This window comes from Ornithorhynchus anatinus, chromosome 17 (assembly GCF_004115215.2).
Source record: "Ornithorhynchus anatinus isolate Pmale09 chromosome 17, mOrnAna1.pri.v4, whole genome shotgun sequence".
In the NCBI taxonomy this organism is placed as follows: domain Eukaryota; kingdom Metazoa; phylum Chordata; class Mammalia; order Monotremata; family Ornithorhynchidae; genus Ornithorhynchus; species Ornithorhynchus anatinus.
Genome location: NC_041744.1, coordinates 2,046,460 through 2,068,321, shown reverse-complemented (window position 1 = coordinate 2,068,321; position 21,862 = coordinate 2,046,460). Strand labels below are relative to the sequence as shown.

General features: G+C 61.6%; 1 protein-coding gene across 2 annotated transcripts; it reads left to right on the top strand.

Annotated features, from left to right (window-relative positions):
• The first annotated feature begins 3,753 nt into the window (after window positions 1-3,753).
• DTX2 (deltex E3 ubiquitin ligase 2) lies at window positions 3,754-21,329 on the top strand. 2 transcript variants are annotated; one of them, XM_029082629.2, is made up of 10 exons: window positions 3,754-3,794; window positions 5,180-5,500; window positions 7,757-8,387; window positions 12,922-12,983; window positions 14,790-14,930; window positions 18,185-18,255; window positions 18,989-19,144; window positions 19,707-19,868; window positions 20,178-20,267; window positions 20,667-21,329. In XM_029082629.2, the coding sequence occupies exons 2-10, from the start codon at window positions 5,254-5,256 to the stop codon at window positions 20,889-20,891; spliced, it is 1,785 nt and encodes a 594-aa protein (XP_028938462.1). In that variant the 5' UTR covers window positions 3,754-3,794; window positions 5,180-5,253; the 3' UTR covers window positions 20,892-21,329. The 2 variants fall into 2 exon arrangements, with proteins under 2 accessions (XP_028938462.1, XP_028938463.1); XM_029082630.2 differs by lacking the exon at window positions 14,790-14,930 and having other exon boundaries at window positions 3,757-3,794.
• The last annotated feature ends 533 nt before the right edge of the window (window positions 21,330-21,862 follow it).

The window sequence follows — 21,862 nt, the reverse complement described above, 5'->3', positions numbered from 1 at the left end:
AGTCCGGAGAGGGGGAGCGGGTGAGGCTGGGGGGTAAGGGGGGCTGGGGCTGCCTGGAGTCCCGCCCAGGCTGGGGGAGTGGAAGAATAATAATAATTAATAATAATCACGGTACTTGAGAGTGCTGTACTAAGCGCTGGGGTAGATACAAAACAGCTGGTCATCGGTGGTGGGGGGGGGGGGGCATTGCCTCTGGAGGTTGGTGTGGTGGGCGGGATCATAAAATATCGATAATGGTATTTGTTAAGCACTTACTCGGCACCAAGCACTGGGACAGATACAAGATCATCAGTCCCTGACCCACAGGGGGCTCACGGTCTAAGTAGGAGGGAGGGCAGGCATTGAATCCCCATTTTACAGATGAGGAAACTGAGGCCCAGAGAAGCTAAGTGACCTGTCTAAGTTCATAGGGCGGGCAAGTGGCCGAGCCGGGATTAGAACTCAGATCCTCTGACTCCCAGGCCCGGGCTCTTGCCGTCAGGCCACACTGCTTCTTGATCTGGAATCTTTCTCCCACACCTAGAGAGGCTGCTGGAAACACCAGAGATAGGATCCAAACCCCTCATTGCTTTACCCCGCCGTTCTCTCCCTGCCCTGGACAGCAATAATATTAACGATGGCAATAATAACAATTATTATTATTCTCATTTCTCCGGCCACATTCTGTTTTTTGTTGAAATGTACTCTCCCAGGCACTTAGTGAGCTCTACACACGGTAAGTGCTCAATAAGTACTTATTGAGTACTTATTGGGGAGATCGAATGACTGAATCAAGGTCTTCCATCTCAGGACAGAATTGTTGGACATTCCAGGACTTTCCCAGCAAGTGGAGGAGTGTTCATAAGGAGAATTCTTCGGGCTCCCAAGCACTTAGTAGAGTGCTCTGTACAAAGTAAGCACTCAGTTAATCTGATTGATTGATTGATTGACGGATGGCCGAGCAGGGATTAGAATCCAGGTCCTCTGACTCCCAGACCCGAGCTCTTTCCACGAGGCAACGTTACTTCTTTTTAACCTTTCTTAGTCTCTGTTTCCTCACCTGCAAAATGGGGATAAGATTTCTGCTTTCCCTCATTCTTAAACTGTGAGCCCCAGGCGGGATAGGGACTGTCAGAGCCGATGGCCTAGTGGATAGAGCACAGGCCTGGGAGTCAGACGGTCATGGGTTCTAATTCTAACATCAACATCTCAGTGTCTTTTCCGGGGTCTAGTCCCCGTGCGGTGTAAGTGCTTAAAAGAGAGAAATACATGGAGAGAAATAAAATCAAGCAACAAATAAGACATCACTGGCCCCCTCGATTTCCACTGAGGGAGGAGGAGCACACCTTTTTTTTTTTTAATGGTATTTGTTAAGCGCTTACTATGTGCTAAGCACTATTCTAAGTGCTGGGGTGCATACAAAGTAATCAGGGTGGACAGAGTCCATGTCCACATGGGGTTCACAGTCTTTATCCCTATTTTACAGATGACTGTGGCAGCAGGATTAGAACCCAGGTCTTTCTGGCTCCCAGGCCCATTTCTCTTCTCTCTCTCATTCTCTCAAGGCCACTTGGGATAGGACTTCCCTAAATCCCTCCTTTCCAACTCTCCCACTCCCTTCTGCTTCTCCCTGACTTGTACCCTTTCCTCATCCCTCCTCCCAGCCCCACACCACTTAAGTCCATATCTCTCGTTTATTTATTTCTATTAATGTCTGCCTCCCTCTCTAGACTGTAAACTTGTTGTGGCCAGGGAATTTGTTTATTGTTCTATTGCGCTCTGCCAGGTGCTTAGCACGGTGTTCGGCCCATAGTAAGCGCTCAATAAATACGATTGACTGACGAGGGCAAGCATGGCCTAGTGGCAAGAGTCCAGGCTTGGGAGTCGGAGGACACGGGTTCTAGTCCCGGATCCGCCACTTGTCTGCCGTGCGACCTGGGGCAAGTCATTTCACTTCCTCTGTGCCTCCCCTCATCTGTAAAATGGGGATGAAGACCATGATTAGACTGTAAGCCCGTCAATGGGCAGGGATTGTATCCATCTGTTGCCTATTTGTCCATTCCAAGCGCTTAGTACAGTGCTCTGCACATAGTAAGCGCTCGATAAATACTATTGAATGAATGAATGAGCCCCCTGTGGGACAGAGAATGTGTCCGACCTGATTAACTTGTAATAATAATAATAATTACATTTGTTAAGCGCTTCCTATGCGCAAAGCACTCTTCTAAGCAATCAGGTCGCCCCACGTGGGGCTCCCAGTCTTCATCCCCATTTTCCAGATGAGGTCAGGGAGGCCCAGAGAATAATAACGTTGGTATTTGTTAAGCGCTTACGATGTGCCGAGCACTGTTCTAAGCCCTGGGGTACTCATTCATTCATTCAATAGTATTTATTGAGCGCTTACTATCTGCAGAGCACTGTCCTAAGCGCTTGGAATGAACAAGCTTTATTGCCATTGTTCTCGTCTGTCCATCTCCCCCGATTAGACCGTAAGCCCGTCAAACGCCAGGGACCGTCTCTATCTGTTGCCGACTTGTTCATTCCAAGCGCTTAGTACAGGGCTCTGCACATAGTAAGCGCTCAAGAAATACTATTGAATGAATGAACAAGTCGGCAACAGATGGAGACGGTCCCTGCCGTTTGACGGGCTTGCAGTCTAATCGGGGGAGACGGACAGACGAGAACGATGGCAATAAATAGAGTCAAGGGGAAGGGGTAATAATAATAATAATGTTGGTATTTGTTAAGCGCTTACTATGTGCAGAGCACTGTTCTAAGCGCTGGGGTAGACATAAGGGAATCAGGTTGTCCCACGTGGGGCTCACAGTCTTAATCCCCATTTTACAGATGAGGGAACTGAGGCACAGAGAAGTTAAGTGACTTGCCCACAGTCACACAGCCGACAAGTGGCAGAGTAGACACTTGGGAATCAAGTTGTCCCACGTGGGGCTCCCAGTCTTCATCCCCATTTTCCAGATGAGGTCACTGAGGCCCAGAGAAGTGAAGCGACTCGCCCACGGTCACCCAGCTGACACGTGGCAGAGCCGGGATTCGACCTCATGACCTCTGACTCCAAAGCCCTGGCTCTTTCCAACCCCGCCCGCCGAAAACTACAACTCCCAGGAGGCTCCGCGCGCGGGGACATGCGCAGTAGCGACCGCGTTTGGAAGCCGCGCCGCCAGTTGCCCCGCCGCCCTCCGGCTCGCTCGGGGCGTCTGCCCACCGACCCCGACCCCAACCGAGCGGCTCCCCGCGGCCCGCCGCCACGGTTAGGCGGGGCCCGGACGAATCCCGGGGACGGGCAGAGGGAGGGAGGGAGGGAGAGAGGGAGGGGGAGCCTCGGCCCCGGGGGCGGAACTGGGAGGGCGTGGGCGAGAGACCGGGCGGAAGTAGGGGGAGGGAGACGGGCGGAAGTGGGGGGCAGGGGACGGGGACCCCGGGAGGAATTGGCCGGGAGAGGGGGAAGGGAGACCGGGCGGAAGTGGGGGGGAGGGGAAGGGAGACCGGGCGGAAGTAGGGGGGAGGGAGACCGGGCGGAAGTGGGGGTAGAGGGGGAAGGGAGACCGGGCGGAAGTAGGGGGAGGGAGGCCGGGCGGAAGTGGGGATGAGGGGGAAGGGAGGCCGGGCGGAAGTGAGGGTAGAGGGGGAAGGGAGACCGGGCGGAAGTAGGGGGTGAGGGGGAAGGGAGACCGGGCGGAAGTAGGGGGTGAGGGGGAAGGGAGACCGGGCGGAAGTAGGGGGTGAGGGGGAAGGGAGACCGGGCGGAAGTGGGCAGGACTGGACGTGAGGGGAAGGAACCCCAGGAGGAAGTGGGGGTGAGGGGGTAGAGAGGGAGGATCTGGGGGTCCGGCCGGGGAGGGGAAGGGAGACCGGGCGGAAGTGGGGGGGAGGGGGAAGGGAGACCGGGCGGAAGGGGGGGGGGGCAGGGACCCAGGGAGGATCTGGGGGGGAAGGGGAAGAGACCTCGGGAGGAACTGGGGGTGCGGGGCCGAGGGAAACCGGGCGGATCTGGGGAGGGGAGGGAGAAGGGAGACTGGGCCGAAGTGGGGGGGAGGGGGAAGGAGACTGGGCAGAAGTGGGGGTGGGGGGGAAGGCACCCAGGGAGGATCTGGGGGGGAGGGAGAAGGAGACTTGGGGTGAGGGAGGAGGGAAACCGAGGAACTGAGGGGGAGGGGGAAGAGAGACTGGGCCGAAGTCGGGGTGAAGGGGCAGAGAGATTGGGGGGGCCCTCCCCGCCCTGTCTGGGAGGTGGGGGCTGTTGATTCTTCCCCCAGGTGGAGGCCGCAGGACCCCGACCCTTTGCCCGAGCGGAACCCGCCCCGGCCGTGCCACGATGGGCACGACGGCCGTGGCCGGTCCGACCGGACCGCTGGCCGGGGAGGGGGGTCCGCCCGGGACCCGTCTCCCCGGGGGACCCCGGCAGAGAAGAGGACGGCGCTGCTGCCCTTAGCAAGACGGCAGGCCGGGGGCTGGCAATGCCCAGACCCCGGGGCGGTGCCCCTTTCACAGTCAGGGCCCATGCCGTGCCCCGATGTACTGTTGGTATTTGCTAAGCACTTACTATGTGCAAAGCACTGTTCTAAGCGCTGGGGGGGATACAAGGCGATCAGGTTGTCCCACGTGGGGCTCACAGTTTTTAATCCCCATTTGACAGATGAGGGAACTGAGGCCCAGAGAAGGGAAGTGACTTGCCCAGAGTCACACAGCTGGCAAGTGGCGGAGCCGGGATTGGAACCCATGACCTCTGACTCCCAAGCCCGGGCTCTTTCTACTGAGCCACGCTGCTTCTCTATATGCCCCGATATGCTCCAGCCCCGGGGCCCCTGGACCATTTTCTAATGGTATTTAAGCGCTTACTCGGTGCCAGGCCCGGTTCCAAGTGCCGGGGCGGATACAAGATAATCAAGTCGGTCGCAGTCCCCGTCCCACAGGGGGCCCCCGGTCTTCATCCCCGTTTTCCAGATGAGCTAACTGAGGTACAGAAAAGTGAAGTGACTTGCCCAAGGTCTTCCGCTTCAGCGGGGCCCGGGAGCCCAAACGGGCAGGGAAAACGACCTAGAATCACTGCCCAGTTGCAACTGGGCTTCACCGAGTTGCCAGCACTGGCATCAGTCTTCCCCGGGCTGGCCACCTCAGCCCCCTCCCCTCCCGACACGACCCCCCCACGAGGCCCTAACGGCTGCGTGCCTTGCCCCGGCAGGTTCGAGGCGGCGGCCGGAGATGAGCGGCGGCGAGAGGGACCCCGTCGGGTGAGCCCCCGCCCGCCCTCCCGAGATGGCCATCGCCCCGAGCCCCACGGCCCCGCAGGCGGGCGCCGTGGCGGTGTGGGAGTGGCAGGACGAGGGGGGCAGCTGGCGGCCCTACAGCGGGTCCGTGTGCAGCTACATCGAGCAGTTTGTCTGGCAGCAGGGGCCGCGCGGGGGACCCCAGTCCGCCAGCGTCCCCCTGGGGCAGGCCGACCCTGCCCTGGCCCCCTACATCATTGACCTCCCCAGCTGGACCCAGTTCCGCCAGGACACCGGTAAGGTCGGGGAGAGGCGGGAGCGACGGGGTGGGGGCGGGTTGGTGACTCTAAGGGCACCGTTCAGCGCGTATCCCGTGCTGCACACTGGAGCCGAGGCAAGGTAATTCCTTCGGTGGTATTTGTCGAGGGCTTACTGGGCGCGGAGCACTGTACTAAGCACTTGGGAGAGGACAGGGCAACCGTAAACAGACCCCCTTCCCTGCCCACCACGAGCTTACAGTCTGGAGCAGCGGAGACGGGCGTGGCTCAGTGGAAAGAGCCCGGGCTTCAGAGTCGGGGTCGTGGGTTCGACTCCCGGCTCTGCCACCCGTCAGCTGGGTGACTGTGGGCGAGACGCTTCACTTCTCTGGGCCTCAGTGACCTCATCTGTAAAAATGGGGATTAACTGTGAGCCTCACGTGGGACAACCTGATGACCCCGTATCTACCCCAGCGCTTAGAACAGTGCTCGGCACATAGTAAGCGCTCAACAGATACCAACATTATTATTGATATAGCAAAAAATCGCAGATAGGTACATCGTGATCAGATCGGCCACCGCCCTGTGTCCTACCAGGGCCTCTGAAGCATGGTCGCGATTTACAGGTGGGGAAACTGAGGCTCAGACGGGGTAAGCGACTTGGCTGCGGTCACCCAGTAGGCTAGGGCAGAGTGGCTTTAGAACTTGAGTCCCCCACCCCCCCGGCCCTTGCGCCACTCAGCTGGGGAAACTGTGGCCCGGAGAGAAGGACCGTGGCCGAGGTCTCTAGATTCTGATCCCGGCTCCGCCACTTGTCTGCTGTGTGGTCTTGGGCAAGTGACTTCACTTCTCTGGGCCTCAGTTCCCTCATCTATAAAATGGGGATTGAGACCGGGAGCCCCACGTGCGACGGGGGCTGTGTCCAACCAATTTGCTGGTATCCACCCCGGCACTTGGTTAGGTACCTGACCCTCAGTAAGCGCTTAGCAAATACCACAATTATTATTACCCATCGCCTCTCCTGATCCTCAGAGGGGGATCTGTGGCAAAGATAATAGTAACGATGAGGGTATTTGGTAAGCGCCTACTCTGTGCCAAGCACTGTTCTAAGGCCCGGGGTAGATATAAGGTAATCAGGTTGTCCCTCGTGGGGTTCGCGGTCTTCATCCCCATTTTACAGACGAGGTCACCGAGGCACAGAGAAGTAAAAGTGACTTGCCCAACGTCACACAGCTGACACGCGGCAGAGGCAGGATTAGAACCCACGACCTCTGTCTCCCTAGTGCCTGTCCCCAGGGCAGCTGGTGAGGAGAGCCCTTCGAGAGGGCCCAGGGATCGGGCTGGGGGCAGCGCGGGGCTCCCAGGCCGGGTTGCTCACTCAGCCTCGGATCCCGTGGCCTTCGAGAGGCCGAGCCGGTTCGACCGGGACCCGCCGGACCCCGGGGACCTCACGGCTCCCCGTCGGCCGGGGCTCGGGCCGGGGCCCTCGGGAATCGTGGCCGGCCTGGGCTGCCGGAGACTGCCCCGCCTCCTGGGGAGCGCCGACGTGCCCTGACCTTGGGCCGTGGGGCGGCGTCAGGCCCTGGGCAGTGCCAGCCACGGGGACGAGCCCTGCCCTGCCTTAGGATGGCACTGGGCCAACCCCGGAAATGCTACTCTGAACTGTGAGCTCACTGTGGGCAGGGAATGTCAGTGTTTACAGTTGTACTTTCCTAAGTGCTCGGTACAGTGCTCTGCACACAGTAAGCGCTCAGTAAATACATCTGAATGAACGAATGCCAAGCTGGAAGTGGCTGGGGTGACCCGGCTGCAGAAGGCACTTCCGCTTTGGTCCTGGGCTTCTTGCCTGAGGGGGATCTGGACCGAGCAGCCCAGGCTGGGTCACAGGGGGGGAGAGTCGGGGGTCTCCGGTGGTCTGCCCTGGATCTCTGGGGGAGAGTCGGGGACGGAGAGGGAAGAGTTAGGGGTGTCCGACGGTCTGCGCTGGGACACTGGGGGAGAGTCGGGGATGGAGAGGGGAGAGTCAGGGGTGTCAGGTGGCCCGGCTGGGTCAGTGGGGGAGAGTCGGGGTGTCGGATAGTTCATCCCTGACTCTGAGGGTGGATGCCAGGAGGGCAACCAGCACGTTTCCTTCCGGCATCCTGGTTGGCCCCGACGGAGTCAGAGACCTGGGCTGGACACGGGGCACGGGGCAGGCACCGGAGGGAAGGAGTCTCTCGGGGCAACTCCGAGCCCGCCGGGAAGGGGGTCTGGCCGGGTCGCGCCCGGCCCCACCAACCGCCCCCCGTCCCCCAGGCACCATGCGCTACGTCCGGAGACACCTGTACCCGGCGCTGTCGGCCCCCGGCCGGGGCATCCTGTGGGAATGGCTGAACGACGAGGGCACCTGGACCCCGTACGAGATGAGCGTCTGCGTCTACCTCGAGCAGCAGTTCGCCCGCGGGAGCCCCGGGGCCGACCTGGCGGCCCTGGGCTACAACTACACCGTAGATTACGGCAGCCACACGCAGGTCAACAAGACGTCCAGCTTCCAGCGCAGCGTCCGGCGGAGCCTGGGCCCTCCCTACCCGGCCGCCGCGGTCCTCGGCCCTCCCGGCCACACGGGGCTGGCCTGCTCCTGCCTGCAGTGCCTGGCCGGCGGCGCGTCGGGCCCCGTCTCCCACCGGGCCCGGCACTGGCCGTCCCACCTCCCGGTGTCGTCGGCGCCCCCGGCCCCGCACCGGACGGCCGCCCTCGGGGCCCACCAGGCCTTCGCGCCCTACAGCAAGCCCGCGCTGGCCGGCGGCCGCTCGGCCCCGAGACTCAACGCCGCCCCGGCGTGGGTTCCGCCGCAGCCGGGCGTCCCCGCGGCCCCCCGCCTCTCCCAGCCCGGCCCCGCCGTCCCCGGCCGGCCGCACGCGGGACCTTCGACGTCCAACGGGACCAGGTACGGCCCAGGGGCCCGGGTTGGCGTGGGTTCGTCCATTTAGCCGCGGCGCCTTAGTCTCCTTCCACACCCCCTTGTATCCCTCCCCCTCCCTCTCGCTGGGCCAGATTACAGGGCGTGGGGCTTCCGGGTGCCACCCTGACCTAAACGTTGGCCGGCACATCACCTGCAGAACGGGTCTAGGGTCCGTCCGTCCCCCCCACCCAGGGGATGAGGCGTCTTTAACCGACAGGAAGGTCTGATCCTCTTCCAGGGGCGATGGACAGGCGGTGAGGCAACCAGAAGGGCCGGCCTACGGGGAGGGGAGGGCGAGGGCAGGACCGGGACATGCCGATCCGACTCCGCCAGCTTCCCCCGTCACGCTTCCTCACCCTCTTGAGGGCACCGCCCTTCCCAGACCTTGGGCTGGCACAGGCATGGAAGTCTCACCTCCGCCTGGCCGTGTTTTGGGGGAATAACGGTAGTGACGACCCTGTGGATTTCAGCTGGTACTAGGTAAGCACCGTTCTAAGCCCTGGTGTAGACACAGGGTGACCAGACCAGCCCCTGTCCCACGGTCTGAGAAGGAGAGAGAGCAGGTCCCAGTTTTAAAGGAGGTTCTTGCCATTATCGTTATCAGTATTATTATTACCGTCGAAGCGCTTGCTCTGTGTTAAGCACTCTTCTAAGCACTGGGCTAGATGCAAGTTAGTCAGATACAGTCCCTGGCCCACGGCCTGTCTCCCGGACCGTCCCACCCGGGGCTCACAGGATTGTCTCCATCTGTTGCCGAATTGTCCATTCCAAGCGCTTACTACAGTGCTCTGCACATAGTAAGCGCTCAATACATACTATTGAATGAATGAATAAATAGGAAGGGGAGCAAGCATCGAATCCCCAGTTTCCTGATGAGGGAACTGAGGCTCAGAGAGGTGAAGTGACTTGCCCCAGGTCACACAGCCGGCAAGGGGCTGAGCTGGGAGTAGAACCCGGGTCCCGTCCGCAAGGCGAAGCCGCCCCTCCGGGGTCGCCGGGCCGATTTTCGCGTGAGGGCCGGTGGAAAAGATGGAGAAAGTTGGGCCCCGGGGTCAGCGGTATCTCAGATTTCATTGTCGTATTTACCGAGTGCTTACTGTGCACAGAGAACTGTACTAAGCGCTTAGGACTTAGCGCTCAGGTTCTCTTGGGTTCCATCAGGCGCTCTTCTGGGAGAAATTGGCTCTCAAAGTCCACTTCCTTGTTGGCTTCTACCGTGGCCGGGGCGGGTCGGGACGGGATGCCCCCGGAAAAAGTCGGCCCCCCAAAATGCTGACGCTGCTGTGATGTCGAGTCTTGCTGAACCTAGGACAGGCTGCCCGAGTCTGAAGTCGGACTGGGGGTGGAGGAAGGTTGCGGGGGTGTGTTCGGGGGGGGGTTGCGTTGTCGCTGGGGGAGTGGGACGGCAGGCCTTGCCGACGGATGAGCGGGACCCGGACTAGTCCGGCCCGATCGGTGGCTATTCCGGGTTGGGATGTGCTGCTGACTCTTGTCCCGGGAGAGACGAAAGCAACCTGCGTGGGCGCACACTCGACCGGCGCATCAGGTCAGGCTAAGGTCTCCGTCAGGTCTGGGCCGACCCCAGCCCGCCCGGGTAATAGGCAGGGGCACCCGGCCCGGGAGCCAGGCGGCGACCTGAAGGGAAGAGTCTGGACCGGGTCGGTCCGCGGGCCGGGCGGGACCGGGACCCCAGGAGCGTGCCGGGGAAATACCCGCTCTGCCCGAGGAAGGTGGGCTTCTCGCGCTACAGCACCCGGCCCAGGGTAGTCCAAACGAGACGCGGGCAAGTCCAGCCCGACGTGTTCCTCGCGGGGTCAGAGAGGAGGGAAGATTTAGCAAGCCGCAGAGAACCCCGGGCCCTGTTGCTCGTCGCCGGCCTTTCCTGCCCAGGCGGTCGGTCGGGCCGGCAGGGGAACCTCCTCCCCGCCCTATAGGGGTTTCACCCTCACACCCGGGCAGCCTGCCATCTCTGTGCGTTCCCCGGGGCGGGGAAACTCGGGTCATTCTCCGATAACGGCAGGTCTGAAAGTGCGAGGAGCGCGCCGGGTCACTGGGGCCGCTCCCTCTGTGCCGCCTCTCTGTATCGCGAGCCCGCCCCTGGTCAGGCGAGGCGGGTGGGTGGAGGCTGGCAGGTTTTTAGGAACCTGGTGGCATCTGGGTGGTGGCACTTCCCCCTGAACCCCTCTCCAGACTCCCCTGGGGGAAAGCCCAGAGGAGCATGGCCTATGAGTCAGAAGGTTGTGGGTTCTAATTCCGGCTCCGCCACTGGTCCGTTGCGTGACGTTGGGCAAGTCGCTTCACTTCTCTGGGCCTCGGTCCCCTCATCCGTCAAATGGGGATTGAGACCGTGAGCCCCGGGGGGGGGGGGGCAGGGACTGCGTCCGACTCGATTTGCGTGTATCCACCCAGCGCTTAGTATAGCGCCTGGCACCTCGTAAGCGCTTTCCACCGACCATCATCGTCATCGTGGGGAGCAGGGATCGGGCCCGGGGCAGCCTGGTTTTGGGGCCTCACCGGGCAGAGAAGTTGGAAGAGGGAGGGACCCCCGGGAGGGGGTTAGGTGTCTTTTGGAGGCCGGTTCCGACATGTCTGCTCCACCCTGCCTCGTGGCCCAAGGCGAGGAAGAGGCCTGTCCTGTTCAGCGAGGCTACGCTTCCGGCCATCTGGGGTGCGGTTCAGGACGGGGGCAGAAGGCGGCTTCTGACAGAGCCGTGGCCGTCTCTGGGCGCGGGACGGTAGTCCAAAGTTGTGGCCCCGGGGCTTGTACGAAAGGATCCTGGCGTCTGGAGGTTGTGGGAGCCGGTCACCCCCGACCCCCCGGGGGCCGTCCGCCTCAGGCCTCCCTCTCCGCGTCACCAGGGAAAGGCAGGGACACCAAGGAAAATATCAATCAATCCGTAGTTGAACGGCTTCATTCATCCTTTCAGTCGTATTTAATAATAATGTTGGTATTTGCTAAGGGCTTACGACGGGCAGAGCACTGTTCTAAGCGCTGGGGTTGTCCCACGTGGGGCTCACGGTTTTCATCCCCATTTCGAGGGACCTGAGGCCCAGAGAAGTGAAGTGACTCGCCCACAGTCACACAGCTGACAAGTGGCGGAGCCGGGATTCGAACCTGTGACCTCTGACTCCTAAGCCCGGGCTCTTTCCACTGAGCCACGCTGCTTCTTACTATGCGCAGAACACTGTACAAAGCGCTTAGGAAGTACAATTCGGCAATAAAGAGACAGTCCTGCGCCCAGGCTTAGTGGATAGAGCACGGGCTTGGGAGTCAGAAGGACCTGAGTTCTAATCCCGGCTCTGCCACATGTCCGCTCTGGGACGTTGGGCAAGTCGCTTCACTTCCCCGGGCCTCAGTTACCCCATCTGTAAAATGGGGATTAAGAGTGTGAGCCCCACGTGGGATAGGGACTGTGTCCAACCTGATCAGCTTGTGTCTCCTTCAACACTTAAGAGAGTGATTGACACGTAGTAAGCGCTCAACAAGTACCATAATTATTGTCATTAAAGTTACCTCATCTGTAAAATGGGGATTAACTGTGAGCCTCACGTGGGACAACCTGATTACCCTGTATCTACCCCAGCGCTCAGAACGGTGCGTGGCACATAGTAAGTGCTTAGGAAATACCGACATTATTATTATTACCCTCGGAAGAGGAGAACCGAATCTGTCAGGACCAGCTCTTTGGGCCCGAGCGCGGTGCCCGCTGCTTGAGGGAAAGGCCGAAGGAGAAAAAAGGGGGAGGGATGGGGTTGGGGGGACGTAAGGGGGTGGGTCCGTGGCTGGACGGGCAGAGGGGCCGCCATCCGTGGGACTCTCGGAGACGGCGACGTGGCTGCCTCGGGCCCCGGCCGTCCAGCGCCCACCGCGTCCCCTCCCCGTTCGGGAAGGATGGCGGGGCGCCTCGACCCTCGGCTCCCCGCTGCCGAGGAGACCATCTCTGGGTCAGTGTAGGAGAGTCGTGAGGGGGAAGGAGGGTTGGAGGTGATGGAGTGCTTTAAAGCCAACGGTGAGGAGTTTCCGTTCGATGAGGAGGTGGATGGGCAACCCCTGGAGGTTCTCGAGGTGGGGGGAGACGTGGCCCGAGCATTTGTGTGGCAAAGCGACGTGGACCGAGCATTTGTGTGGAAAAGTGACCTGGGCAGCAGAGCGAAGCCTGGACTGGAGCGGGGAGAGACAGGAGGCAGGGAGGGAGTAACCCAGGCTGGTAGCGTGATCGGATTAACGTGGCAGTGGTTTGGATGGAGGGGAAAGGACGGATTTTAGCGATGTCGTGAAGGGGGAACTGACAGGATTTAGTGAAGGGCTGAATATGTGGGTTGATGAGAGAGGAGTCGAGGAGAACGCCAAGGTCACGGGCTTGTGTGATACGGTCCCTTCCTCCCTGCCGGTTCCGGTGTCTGGATGGGTCTCCCCTCTGAGGGAGGAGGGTGGCCCGCTGGGCACCGACCCCGGGGCTCTGCCCGGCTGGCCGCCCACGCGCTCCCTGACGCTCTTTCTCTGCTCCGCCTTCTCCAGCGCCCCCGGGAGCATCCCCGTGCCAACGCAGAGGTCCAGCCGGATTCAGCAGGCCCTGGCAGGTGAGCCGCTCGGATCCCTCCGGACCCACTGCCCGGGGCGGGGGCGGTCGGTCGGAAGCACCCCGCGAGGTGCCTAGGCCCGGAGGCCGCCGGTGGATGCGGCTCAGAACCGTGGAGCCGTGGCCACTTGTCCGGGGAGCCGTCAGCCCCGGCCAGCGGGGCGCGGCGCCAGGTGAAGCTGTGACCGGGGAGTGGGGTGGGCGGTTTGCCCCGGGAGCCAGCTGAGAGGGTCACATCCTCTACACACCCCAAGCTTCCTGTCATCTTTCCAAGAAGCTCTGAGGCAGGAAACTTTGAACCCAGCACCAGGAACGGGCCTCCCGCGCTGGTGGCATATCACGACAGGGGCTGATCTCTTGTGAGCCTGGCAGAGGCTGGCTCCTCCCTCGGGCCCAGAGGAATTCGTCCCCAGGGTCGATCTCCTCCGCCCCCGGTGCCCAGAGAAATTCCTCCGGGAGGCTGCTCCCTCCTGCTCAGAGAAACACAGCCCCAGGTCTCGATCCTTCAAGCCAGTTGGCACCCCCATCCTCCCTTGACAATGGGAGGTGACCAGTGGGTGAGGGGAGGGAAGGAGCACGGCACTGGGGCCCAGGAGCCCCGGATTTGAGTGCCGCCTCCGTTCCCTGCCTGCTGGGGAACCTCAGGCAAGTCTCTCACCGCTGGGCCTCCATTTTCCCATCTGTGAAATGGGGGACAATAGCACCCTCACCATGACAGAACTGACCTAGGAGGCAGAGGAGCCGAACCCTCAGCCTGGAGATGAGCGGTCCGGTCGCCGACCACCTCCTCCGCCGCCAGACCCAAGCACGGAGACCGCAGAATCACCGTCGCACCGCGATTGGGTTCTCTGTCTCGACCCCAGGGGGGACCCCGCCGCCTCAGGGAGGGGTCCGTTTCTATCCCTCGGACCCCCAACGGACAGCCTGGGTCTTTGGGCACCGCCTGGCATCCAGCCCCTGGAAACAGCCGGTTGTTCTTGTGTCTCGAGTTCTCCCTGCCGGTGCGGCTGGGGGGCGAGGGGGCGGGAAGTTGCCCTCCGAGAGGCCATGGTGCCACCTGATTCTACCCGGGGACCCGGGCCGCCGCAATAGTTTCTCGGACATCTCTCCCGCGGCACCGTCGACCTTGAAGGGTGATGGCCGGTGGTGCCGGTGCGAGATTTCCCGAGCCCGGGACGAGGTCCTTCTGGCCTCTGGAAGGATGATGGGGATTTGAAACTTTAAAACTAGATGAGTTCACCCGCCCGTCCCAGTTGGGAGCGAACCCCTTCAGGATCCGGGGCCAACCTGGCGTGGGACGTTATGGACCTGGCCGGAGCAGCAGAGCAGGGCGCCCCGGCCCTGCCTGGAGGAGGCCCTTCCAGCGAGGGGTTGGCAGTGCCCGTGTCTCCCAGAGAGCTGCTTTGGGTAGCTTCGCGCCCCAGATCCAATCTGTCCCCGTGCCACTCAGCCCTAACCCCATGAGACTAAATCCTGAAACAGATCTGGTCAGTGTCGGAGGCCTGGGGCACCTTCTCTCTGTATCAGGGTCCTGAGATTCTCCACGATGCCCCCCCACCCCCCCTCGGGGGGATCCCAGGGCCGTACCCTCTCCTTCCTCCTCTCCGTCCACCCGCCTCCTGGTCCACTCCCTCCCTTCCTGCTGGCCACCCACAGTACTCTGCAGGGGTCGTGTCCTCCGCCAGGGTTTGATTCGGGTCACGTGCTGAATTGATTGCTTTTCGTTTTTCTCCCCCACCCCTCCGACGCTGGCTCCTCTGCATGTCCGCCTCCCCCCGACCCCCACCGCCCTCCCCACCCCCCACAGGCATGACCGGTGTCCTGATGTCCGTCCTCGGGATCCCCCCGTGCCTGCCTCACCCACCGCCGCCCGCCAGCACTCCCGCCTCCCGTTTGTCCACTAAAAGTCACAGCTCAGTCAAGAGACTGAGGAGACTATCCAGGAAAGGTAGTGCCTCTGGGAGAGAAACCCACCCTCCTCTCGGGGGCTACCGGGCCTCCCGGAAGCCCCCCACCCCCCACCCCGCCTTCCGATGCTTGCGTGTTGCTCCTGTCGCGCCCCTCGCGCCTCTCCCCTCGAGGCCTCTTTCACCCCTGCTCTGCTGCTTTTGGGGAGACGCTCTCCCCCCTCACCCCCAACCCCTCTCACCCTCTCTTTCCTCTCTTGTGAGCCATGTTTAGGAAGGCGGCTGTTCCCCTCGGTTGGTACTGATTCAACCCCGCTTACGTGCCCAGCGTCGAGGTGCTGGGAATAATCACATCGGAGACGGCAGCTTTCCTACGCAGCGCTCGGCATCTAAAAGGGAGGGAGAGCCGGCGTCTTGTCCCCCTTTCGCAGATGAGGAAATGGAGGCCCCGAGGGGTGGCGACTGGCCCGCGGTCATCAGCCAGCGGGCCGGGGCAGAGCTGAGTCTCCCGGGCCAGGCTGGAGTGGTGGGGGTGCCCGGTGGGTGAGAAGCTTGTGGCCAGCCTGGCGACGAGGGCTGCCCCTCCAGCTTGCCCCTCTCTGTGGCTCGGGGAAGTTGTCCGGGAGAGATGGAGCAGTGTCAATCGATCATTGGTATTTATTGAGCTCTTACTGCGCGCAGGGCACTGTTTTGAGCCCTTGGGAGAGTACAACCCAATGATATAGCAGACATATTCCCCGCCCACGACGAGCTTCCAGGCTAGCGTCCACTCTCAGCGTGGTCCCACGATCCAGGACTCTGGGGCCTGGACGGCGTCACGGGCCAAAAAAGCCCGCTCGGCCGCTGGGAAGCGGAGGCGTCGGGGGAGGACGGAGATACCCGTCTGGCACGGCGGGATTGGATCGTCCGGGGTGGCATCCAGATGGGATCCGGACCGAGGGATCGGTTTCTTGCGGTCCCCCACTGCCGGGGACAGAGACCGGGAGCTACATGGAGGGAAGAATCTCACTCCCACGTGGCCACGGGGGACAACCGACCACCCCCAACCCAGGGCAGCTTGTTGCTAGTCATCGTTCGGCCCAAGGAGCGCCCGTGGGTCGGAGTAGCTGGTGCTCACTGGATGCGGTACACTGCGCTAAGTGTTGGGGAAGGTTCAGCTCTCCATGACTGAAGCTAATGGTCCATCCCGGTCCCACCTGCCCTTCGCCTCCCCTTCCTGTCACCACTGCCGAGACCCGATCCGAGCGTGGTCTCTCTCCCAACAGACAGGCTGCCTTTTTCTCTTGGACTGAGGGCATGGTGGGGGGGGGACACCCATTTCTCCTCCCTCCCCGCCATCTCCCAGCCTCCCAGAATACTTCTCCCCAGCCATCGTTTCAGAGAGCAGCGGGCTACGAGCTATCCGCCCTAGAGAAGCGACCAGGCAAAACCACATCCCCCGCCCACCCTGGTCTCAGCCCCGGGGGGTTAAGCTTCTTGCCCATGGGTGTGGGTGGGTGGGGGGTTACCCCTGCCGTGGAGGGGTACCCCCCACACACACCATTAATCCCAGGCAGCAGCAAAATGGTCTCCACAAAGTCTTCCCACAAAGTGGGAAACGCCGCCCCGTCCACCTGAAAGACCTGAGATGCGTCCCAGTTGTCAGGCCGGTGCCCGCGAGCTAACCAGGCGTGGTCTGGCAAAGGCTAATAATAATAATGTTGGTATTTGTTAAGCGCTTACTATGTGCAGAGCACTGTTCTAAGCGCTGGGGTAGATACAGGGTAATCAGGTTGTCCCACGTGAGGCTCACAGTTAATCCCCATTTTACAGATGAAGAAACTGAGGCAAAAAGAAGTTAAGCGACTTGCCCACAGTCACACAGCTGACAAGTGGCAGAGGCGTACCGCGTTGCGGCTGACTCTAATGCGATTCCACCGATCTGCCTAGCGCCCCGCTCCGATCCCATTCATTAACTTCTTTTTTTTTTCCTTTTAATGGCATTTACAAAATGCTGACTGCGTGCCAGGCACATTACTAAGTGCTGGGATAGGTACAAGATAATCAGGTCGGACCCGGTCCATGTCCCATATGGGGCTCACAGTCTTAATCCCCACGATGACCCCTCAAAGACTCATCCAGCTCCGGGATTCCGAGTCCCACGTTGTCCTATAACCCCCTCTCATGGAAATCCGTGCCGGCTTCACAGCCAGCTGGGGTGTGGGCTGGCTGTGAAGGCGTCTGAACCAGGAGCTGTTCCCGGTGGTGGCATTTATTAGGCACCGATGAGGACAGTAGCGCTCTACTAATAGTAATAATTACCTTGTTAAGGGCTTACTATGTGCCAAACACTGTTCTAAGTGCTGGGGTAGATAAAAGTTATTCAGATTGGACACAGTCCCTGCCCGTCATGGGGCTCACACTCTTAATCCCCATTTTACAGATGAAGGAACTGAGACCCAGAGAAGTGAACTGGCTTGCCCGAGCAACAGACAAGTGGTAGAGTCAGGATTAGAACCCAAGTCCTTCTGACTCCCAGGCCCAGGCTTTTATCCACTACCCCACCCTGCTTCTCTCACAGGCGCCCTAAGTGCTTTCCCTGCCTTCTGGGAGCTTCATTCATTCATTCAGTAGTATTTAATGAGCGCTTACTATGTGCAGAGCACTGTCTAAGCGCTTGGAATGGACAATCGGCCACAGATAGAGACAATACCTGCCCATTGACGGGCTTACAGTCTAATCGGGGGAGCCAGTTTAGCTTCCAGTTTAGCTAGAGGAGAGAGGCAGACACGGGCTGTTTACCATGTCGGGAGCGGGCTCGGCCAGCCTTTCTGAGGAATCTTCGAATTTCCTTGACCTTACCCAGCACCCAGCCAGCATTCAGCGGTTTCCATTTCCTCCCATTCCCCGTTGATGGTTTCTGGAGCCCCGGGGGATGCGGAGGACAGGAGGGAGTCTGGGGGGATTTCTCCAGATGGGCAGCGGGACGGGTCCTGGGACGCGGAGGGAGGTGTCGGGGGGGAGAGGGGGGTCTTCCCTTTGGACCGTGGGCTCTGTCCATCCTGGTCCAACACCCCTTCCCTAGTGCCGGGCCTGAATCCAGCGGGCTCTCCCATCCACAGTTTTCCTGCTCCTCCTCTTCCTCCTCCTCCTCCTCCTCCAGCACGCACTAACGCGCTGCAGTTTTAACCCTTTTAACCTGTTTCCCCTCAGGAGCTTGGGCCTCGGTTGCTTTCTCTGCCGGCCCCCGTCACCCTTTCTCCTGACAAACCTCATAAAACGTTTCTCTCCCTCCGTCCCCCGGTCTTCCTGCCAGACGCCCCACCCACTGAGCCCGGGCAGGTGGTGAAACGGTACCTGGACGAGCTGCAGAGCCCTCCGGATGAGGTAATAATAATAATAATAATAATAATAATAATGATATTCGTGAAGTACTTACCCTGTGTCAGGTACTGTTCTAAGCCCTGGGGTGGATATAAGCAAATCGGGTTAGACGCATGGAGCTCACGCTCTTATTCCCCGTTTTACAGATGAGATACAGGAAGCCCAGAGAAGTGAAGTGACTTGCCCAAGGTCTTGTGGTAGAGCTGGGTCCAGAACTCAGATCCTTTTGAGTCCCGGTCCTGTGCTGCTAATAGTAATAATTATGATACTTGTTAAGAGCTTACTATGTATCAGGTATTGTTCTAAGCGCTGGAGTAGATAAAAAAAATTAATCAGGTTGGACACAATCCCTGCCCACCTGGGGCTCATACTCTTCTCCCCATTTTACAGATAAGGTAACTGAGCCCCAGGGAAGTAGTCATGATCACTATGAGATTTGTTAAGCACTTACTATGTGCCAAGCACTGTACTAAGTGAAGTGACTTGCCCAAAGTCACACGACAGACAGGTGGTGGAGGCGGGATTAGAACCCAGATCTGTGTGCTCTATCCACTAGGCCACACGTAATAAATATGATTGAATGGTGAGCGGCAGTCGTCCATGCTGGGAGTGGGTGGTGGGGACTTCATCCTCCCTCCCTCATTCTCGGTGGGCTTAAGGAGAGGGGCCGACGCCCTCGGCGAGGGGCACCCAGACCTGGCAAGGTGTGGGGTGACCGGGCTCTCGCCGTCTCCAGGACTGCATGATCTGCATGGAGAAGCTGTCCGTGGCTTCGGGGTACAGCGACGTGGCTGACGGCAAGATCGGCTCCGACACCGTGGGGAAACTCACCGACTGCGGCCACGCCTTCCACCTGCTGTGTGTGCTGGCCATGTACAAGAACGGGAACCGGGTGAGTCCAAGGCCCTGGGCACCCCCCCAACCCTCCCCACCCCCCGCTGCTGGGTTTCCCGACCTCGGTCTGATCGAAAACTGGGAGAGAGGCCGCGGCCGCCCCCGGTCCGCCCCCCGTCCCGGAGTCTGGGGTTTCTAGGTGGGCCCTCGGAGACGGGGTTCCTTCAAAGTGAGGTGCTGAGGTTCTGGGGGACGGGATTGGCGGGGAGACTGGAGGCAGGGGTGAAAGAGGCTGCTGGGGTCATGAGTTGAGGGGGAGGTCACTCAAATCCGGATGGTGGAGGAGATCAGGAGCCCAAGAGGAAGAACCTCTCAAGTTCAGGATCACCTTGAACTTCCCCCTTGAAACTCGATGGCAAAAGTCAGAAAGTGGGATGGGGCAGCCGTGGGAGACCCGGGGGACCCCAAGAGCACACCGCCTGCCTCGCCAGCGCCCCGGCCCAGGGAGCGGACCCTTCGGGGGTCGGAAGGTCGGGGCCCGAGCGCCCACCTGACCACCCTGGAGAGGCCCTACCCCCGCTGAGCCGCCTCAGCCTTTGGTTTGGGCCCCCCCGGTACAGGACGGCAGCCTGCAGTGCCCCTCCTGTAAGACCATCTACGGGGAGAAGACGGGCACGCAACCCAAGGGGAAGATGGACGTGTCCACGTTCGCCGTGTCGCTGCCCGGCCACGAGGACTGCGGGACCATCCAGATCGTCTACTCCATCGCCAGGGGGATCCAGGTGAGTCGGCCACGTTGGCGGGGGCGGCGGGGGCCGGAGGGGCGGCGTCAGCCCCCTCCTCATTAGTCCCCTGGCAGCGACAGGGGAGAATTATTTGGGCCCGGAGACCTGCCGCCCCTCCCCAGGCCTACGGGGCGTGCTCAGCCCCGGCGCGGAGGCGGGGGACCTTACCCGTGCCGCTCTTGGGAGAGGTGTGACACCTCCCAGCTGGGCCCCCCGATCCCGGGAGGTCCCCCCCCGTCCCCCGCCGAGAGGGGCCGGGCCGGGCGTCGCGGAATCCCAACCGAGTCATCTCCTTTGCCGCCGCAGGGCCCCGAGCATCCCAACCCGGGAAAGCCGTTCACCGCGAGGGGCTTTCCCCGCCACTGCTACCTGCCCGATAACGCCCAGGGTCGCAAGGTACTTATTGCCGGTCGTCTGGGTCCTGCTCTGTCTCCTCCTGTCTAGCGCCTCCCCGCCGCCTCCGCTCTCTGCCTCTCAGACTACCATTCAAAGCTCTCATCCCCTTTCTGGGGGTTTGGCGGCATCGCCCCTGATGCCACGATGCCAGGGGAGCGGCTCGGCCCGCCGCGGCCTGGCCGCCGTTCCCGGGGGGGGGGCGCCGTGCCCTCCCCGTGGCCGGGTCCCGGCGGCCGGTGCCCCCGAGCGAGCTTCCGGGAGGGCGGGTGTCCCCCTGGCCGTGTCATTGCGGGGGCGGCTGGGAGCGGGCAGAACCCCCACTGCGACCCACCCCCTGTCGCACCCCCACCGTTTCCCCCCGCCCCCCTCACCCGGTGTGCCCCGGCGGCCCGCCCCCAGGTCCTGGAGCTGCTGAAGGTGGCGTGGAAGCGGCGCCTCATCTTCACCGTGGGCACGTCCAGCACCACCGGGGAGACGGACACCGTGGTCTGGAACGAGATCCACCACAAAACCGAGATGGGGCTGAACCTGACCGGCCACGGCTACCCCGACCCCCACTATCTGGACAACGTGCTGGCCGAACTGGCCGCCCAGGGCGTGACGGAGGACAGCCTGGGCCAGTAGCCAACTGGGCTCTGAGGCCGGCCCTGCCCCTCCCCTCCCCCGTCCTTGCTGCTCCCCTCGCGCCCCTCCCCGGGCACTGACACCCCGTGGCCTTAAGTCCCGGCCCTCAAGGGCTTCTCCCGTGCGAGCGATAACGGGGGTCGGGGGCCGGGGACCCCCGGGCTGGAAGAGAAGGTTATTTTTGTATGCGGTCCGAATGTTTTTACACAACACGTCGTCCGTCGCCGGCATCTGCCCGGCCGGGGCGCCTGGGCCACCGGGCCCAGAGCGGGCCGAGCCGGCGCGTTGGGGTGGGGCCGGGGCGGAGGTGGCCGTCTCGGCCCGCTGCCCCGCCACCCCGCCCCTACCACGGTGCCTCGTCCCCGCCGGGGCCCCGGATGCCTTTACTTCTCTCCATCACTTGCAATAAATCCTGCAGAGCCATGGTCCTGGCCTGAACGCGCTGTCCTGCTGGCACCCCGCCCGGGGCCCTTCCCGGCCTAACCGCAACGTGGGGGGCGGAGGGCGCAGGTTGGGGCCACCAGCGGGGCAAGCCGAGGAGGCTGCACGGTGGCCAAGACGGCCAGTGGCTCTCCACAGCCCCAGTGCAGGGGTCACCCAGCCCCTCACGGGCGACACCGCTAGCCCCACTCCATGCCCTACATTCTCTTCCCCAAGCTTCCTCTTCTCCCCTCGCTCCCGGCCCTAACCCCTCCGCCCGCTGCCCGGCAGCCTAGGTGGGCACCCGGAAGAGACGGGCGGGGACGCCGCGGACGCGCAGGCGTCTCGCGGCAACAGGAGACGTCGGGCGGGGGAAGAGATGCGTTTAAATCGGGTCCAGATTTAGGGTCTCGAGAGATCCATTTCGTCCATGCCCCTGCCTACAGACCCAACCCCAGCTGTGTCGTCCCGGCCCGCTCTCCGGCAGGGCGCGGGCCCGACCCAGCTGGGGCCGTGAGCCGCTACTTTGGTCGCACAGGGATTGAGGAGGC

What these genes read in the sequence shown, in the direction of transcription:
- DTX2 (XM_029082629.2), top strand. Translation starts at nt 5,254, where the DNA reads ATGGCCATCGCCCCGAGCCCCACGGCCCCGCAGGCGGGCGCCGTGGCG. An exon ending in TCGACGTCCAACGGGACCAG is followed by an intron (nt 8,388 to 12,921) that starts GTACGGCCCAGG and finishes CGCCTTCTCCAG; the next exon opens with CGCCCCCGGGAGCATCCCCG. An exon ending in GAGGAGACTATCCAGGAAAG is followed by an intron (nt 14,931 to 18,184) that starts GTAGTGCCTCTG and finishes TCTTCCTGCCAG; the next exon opens with ACGCCCCACCCACTGAGCCC.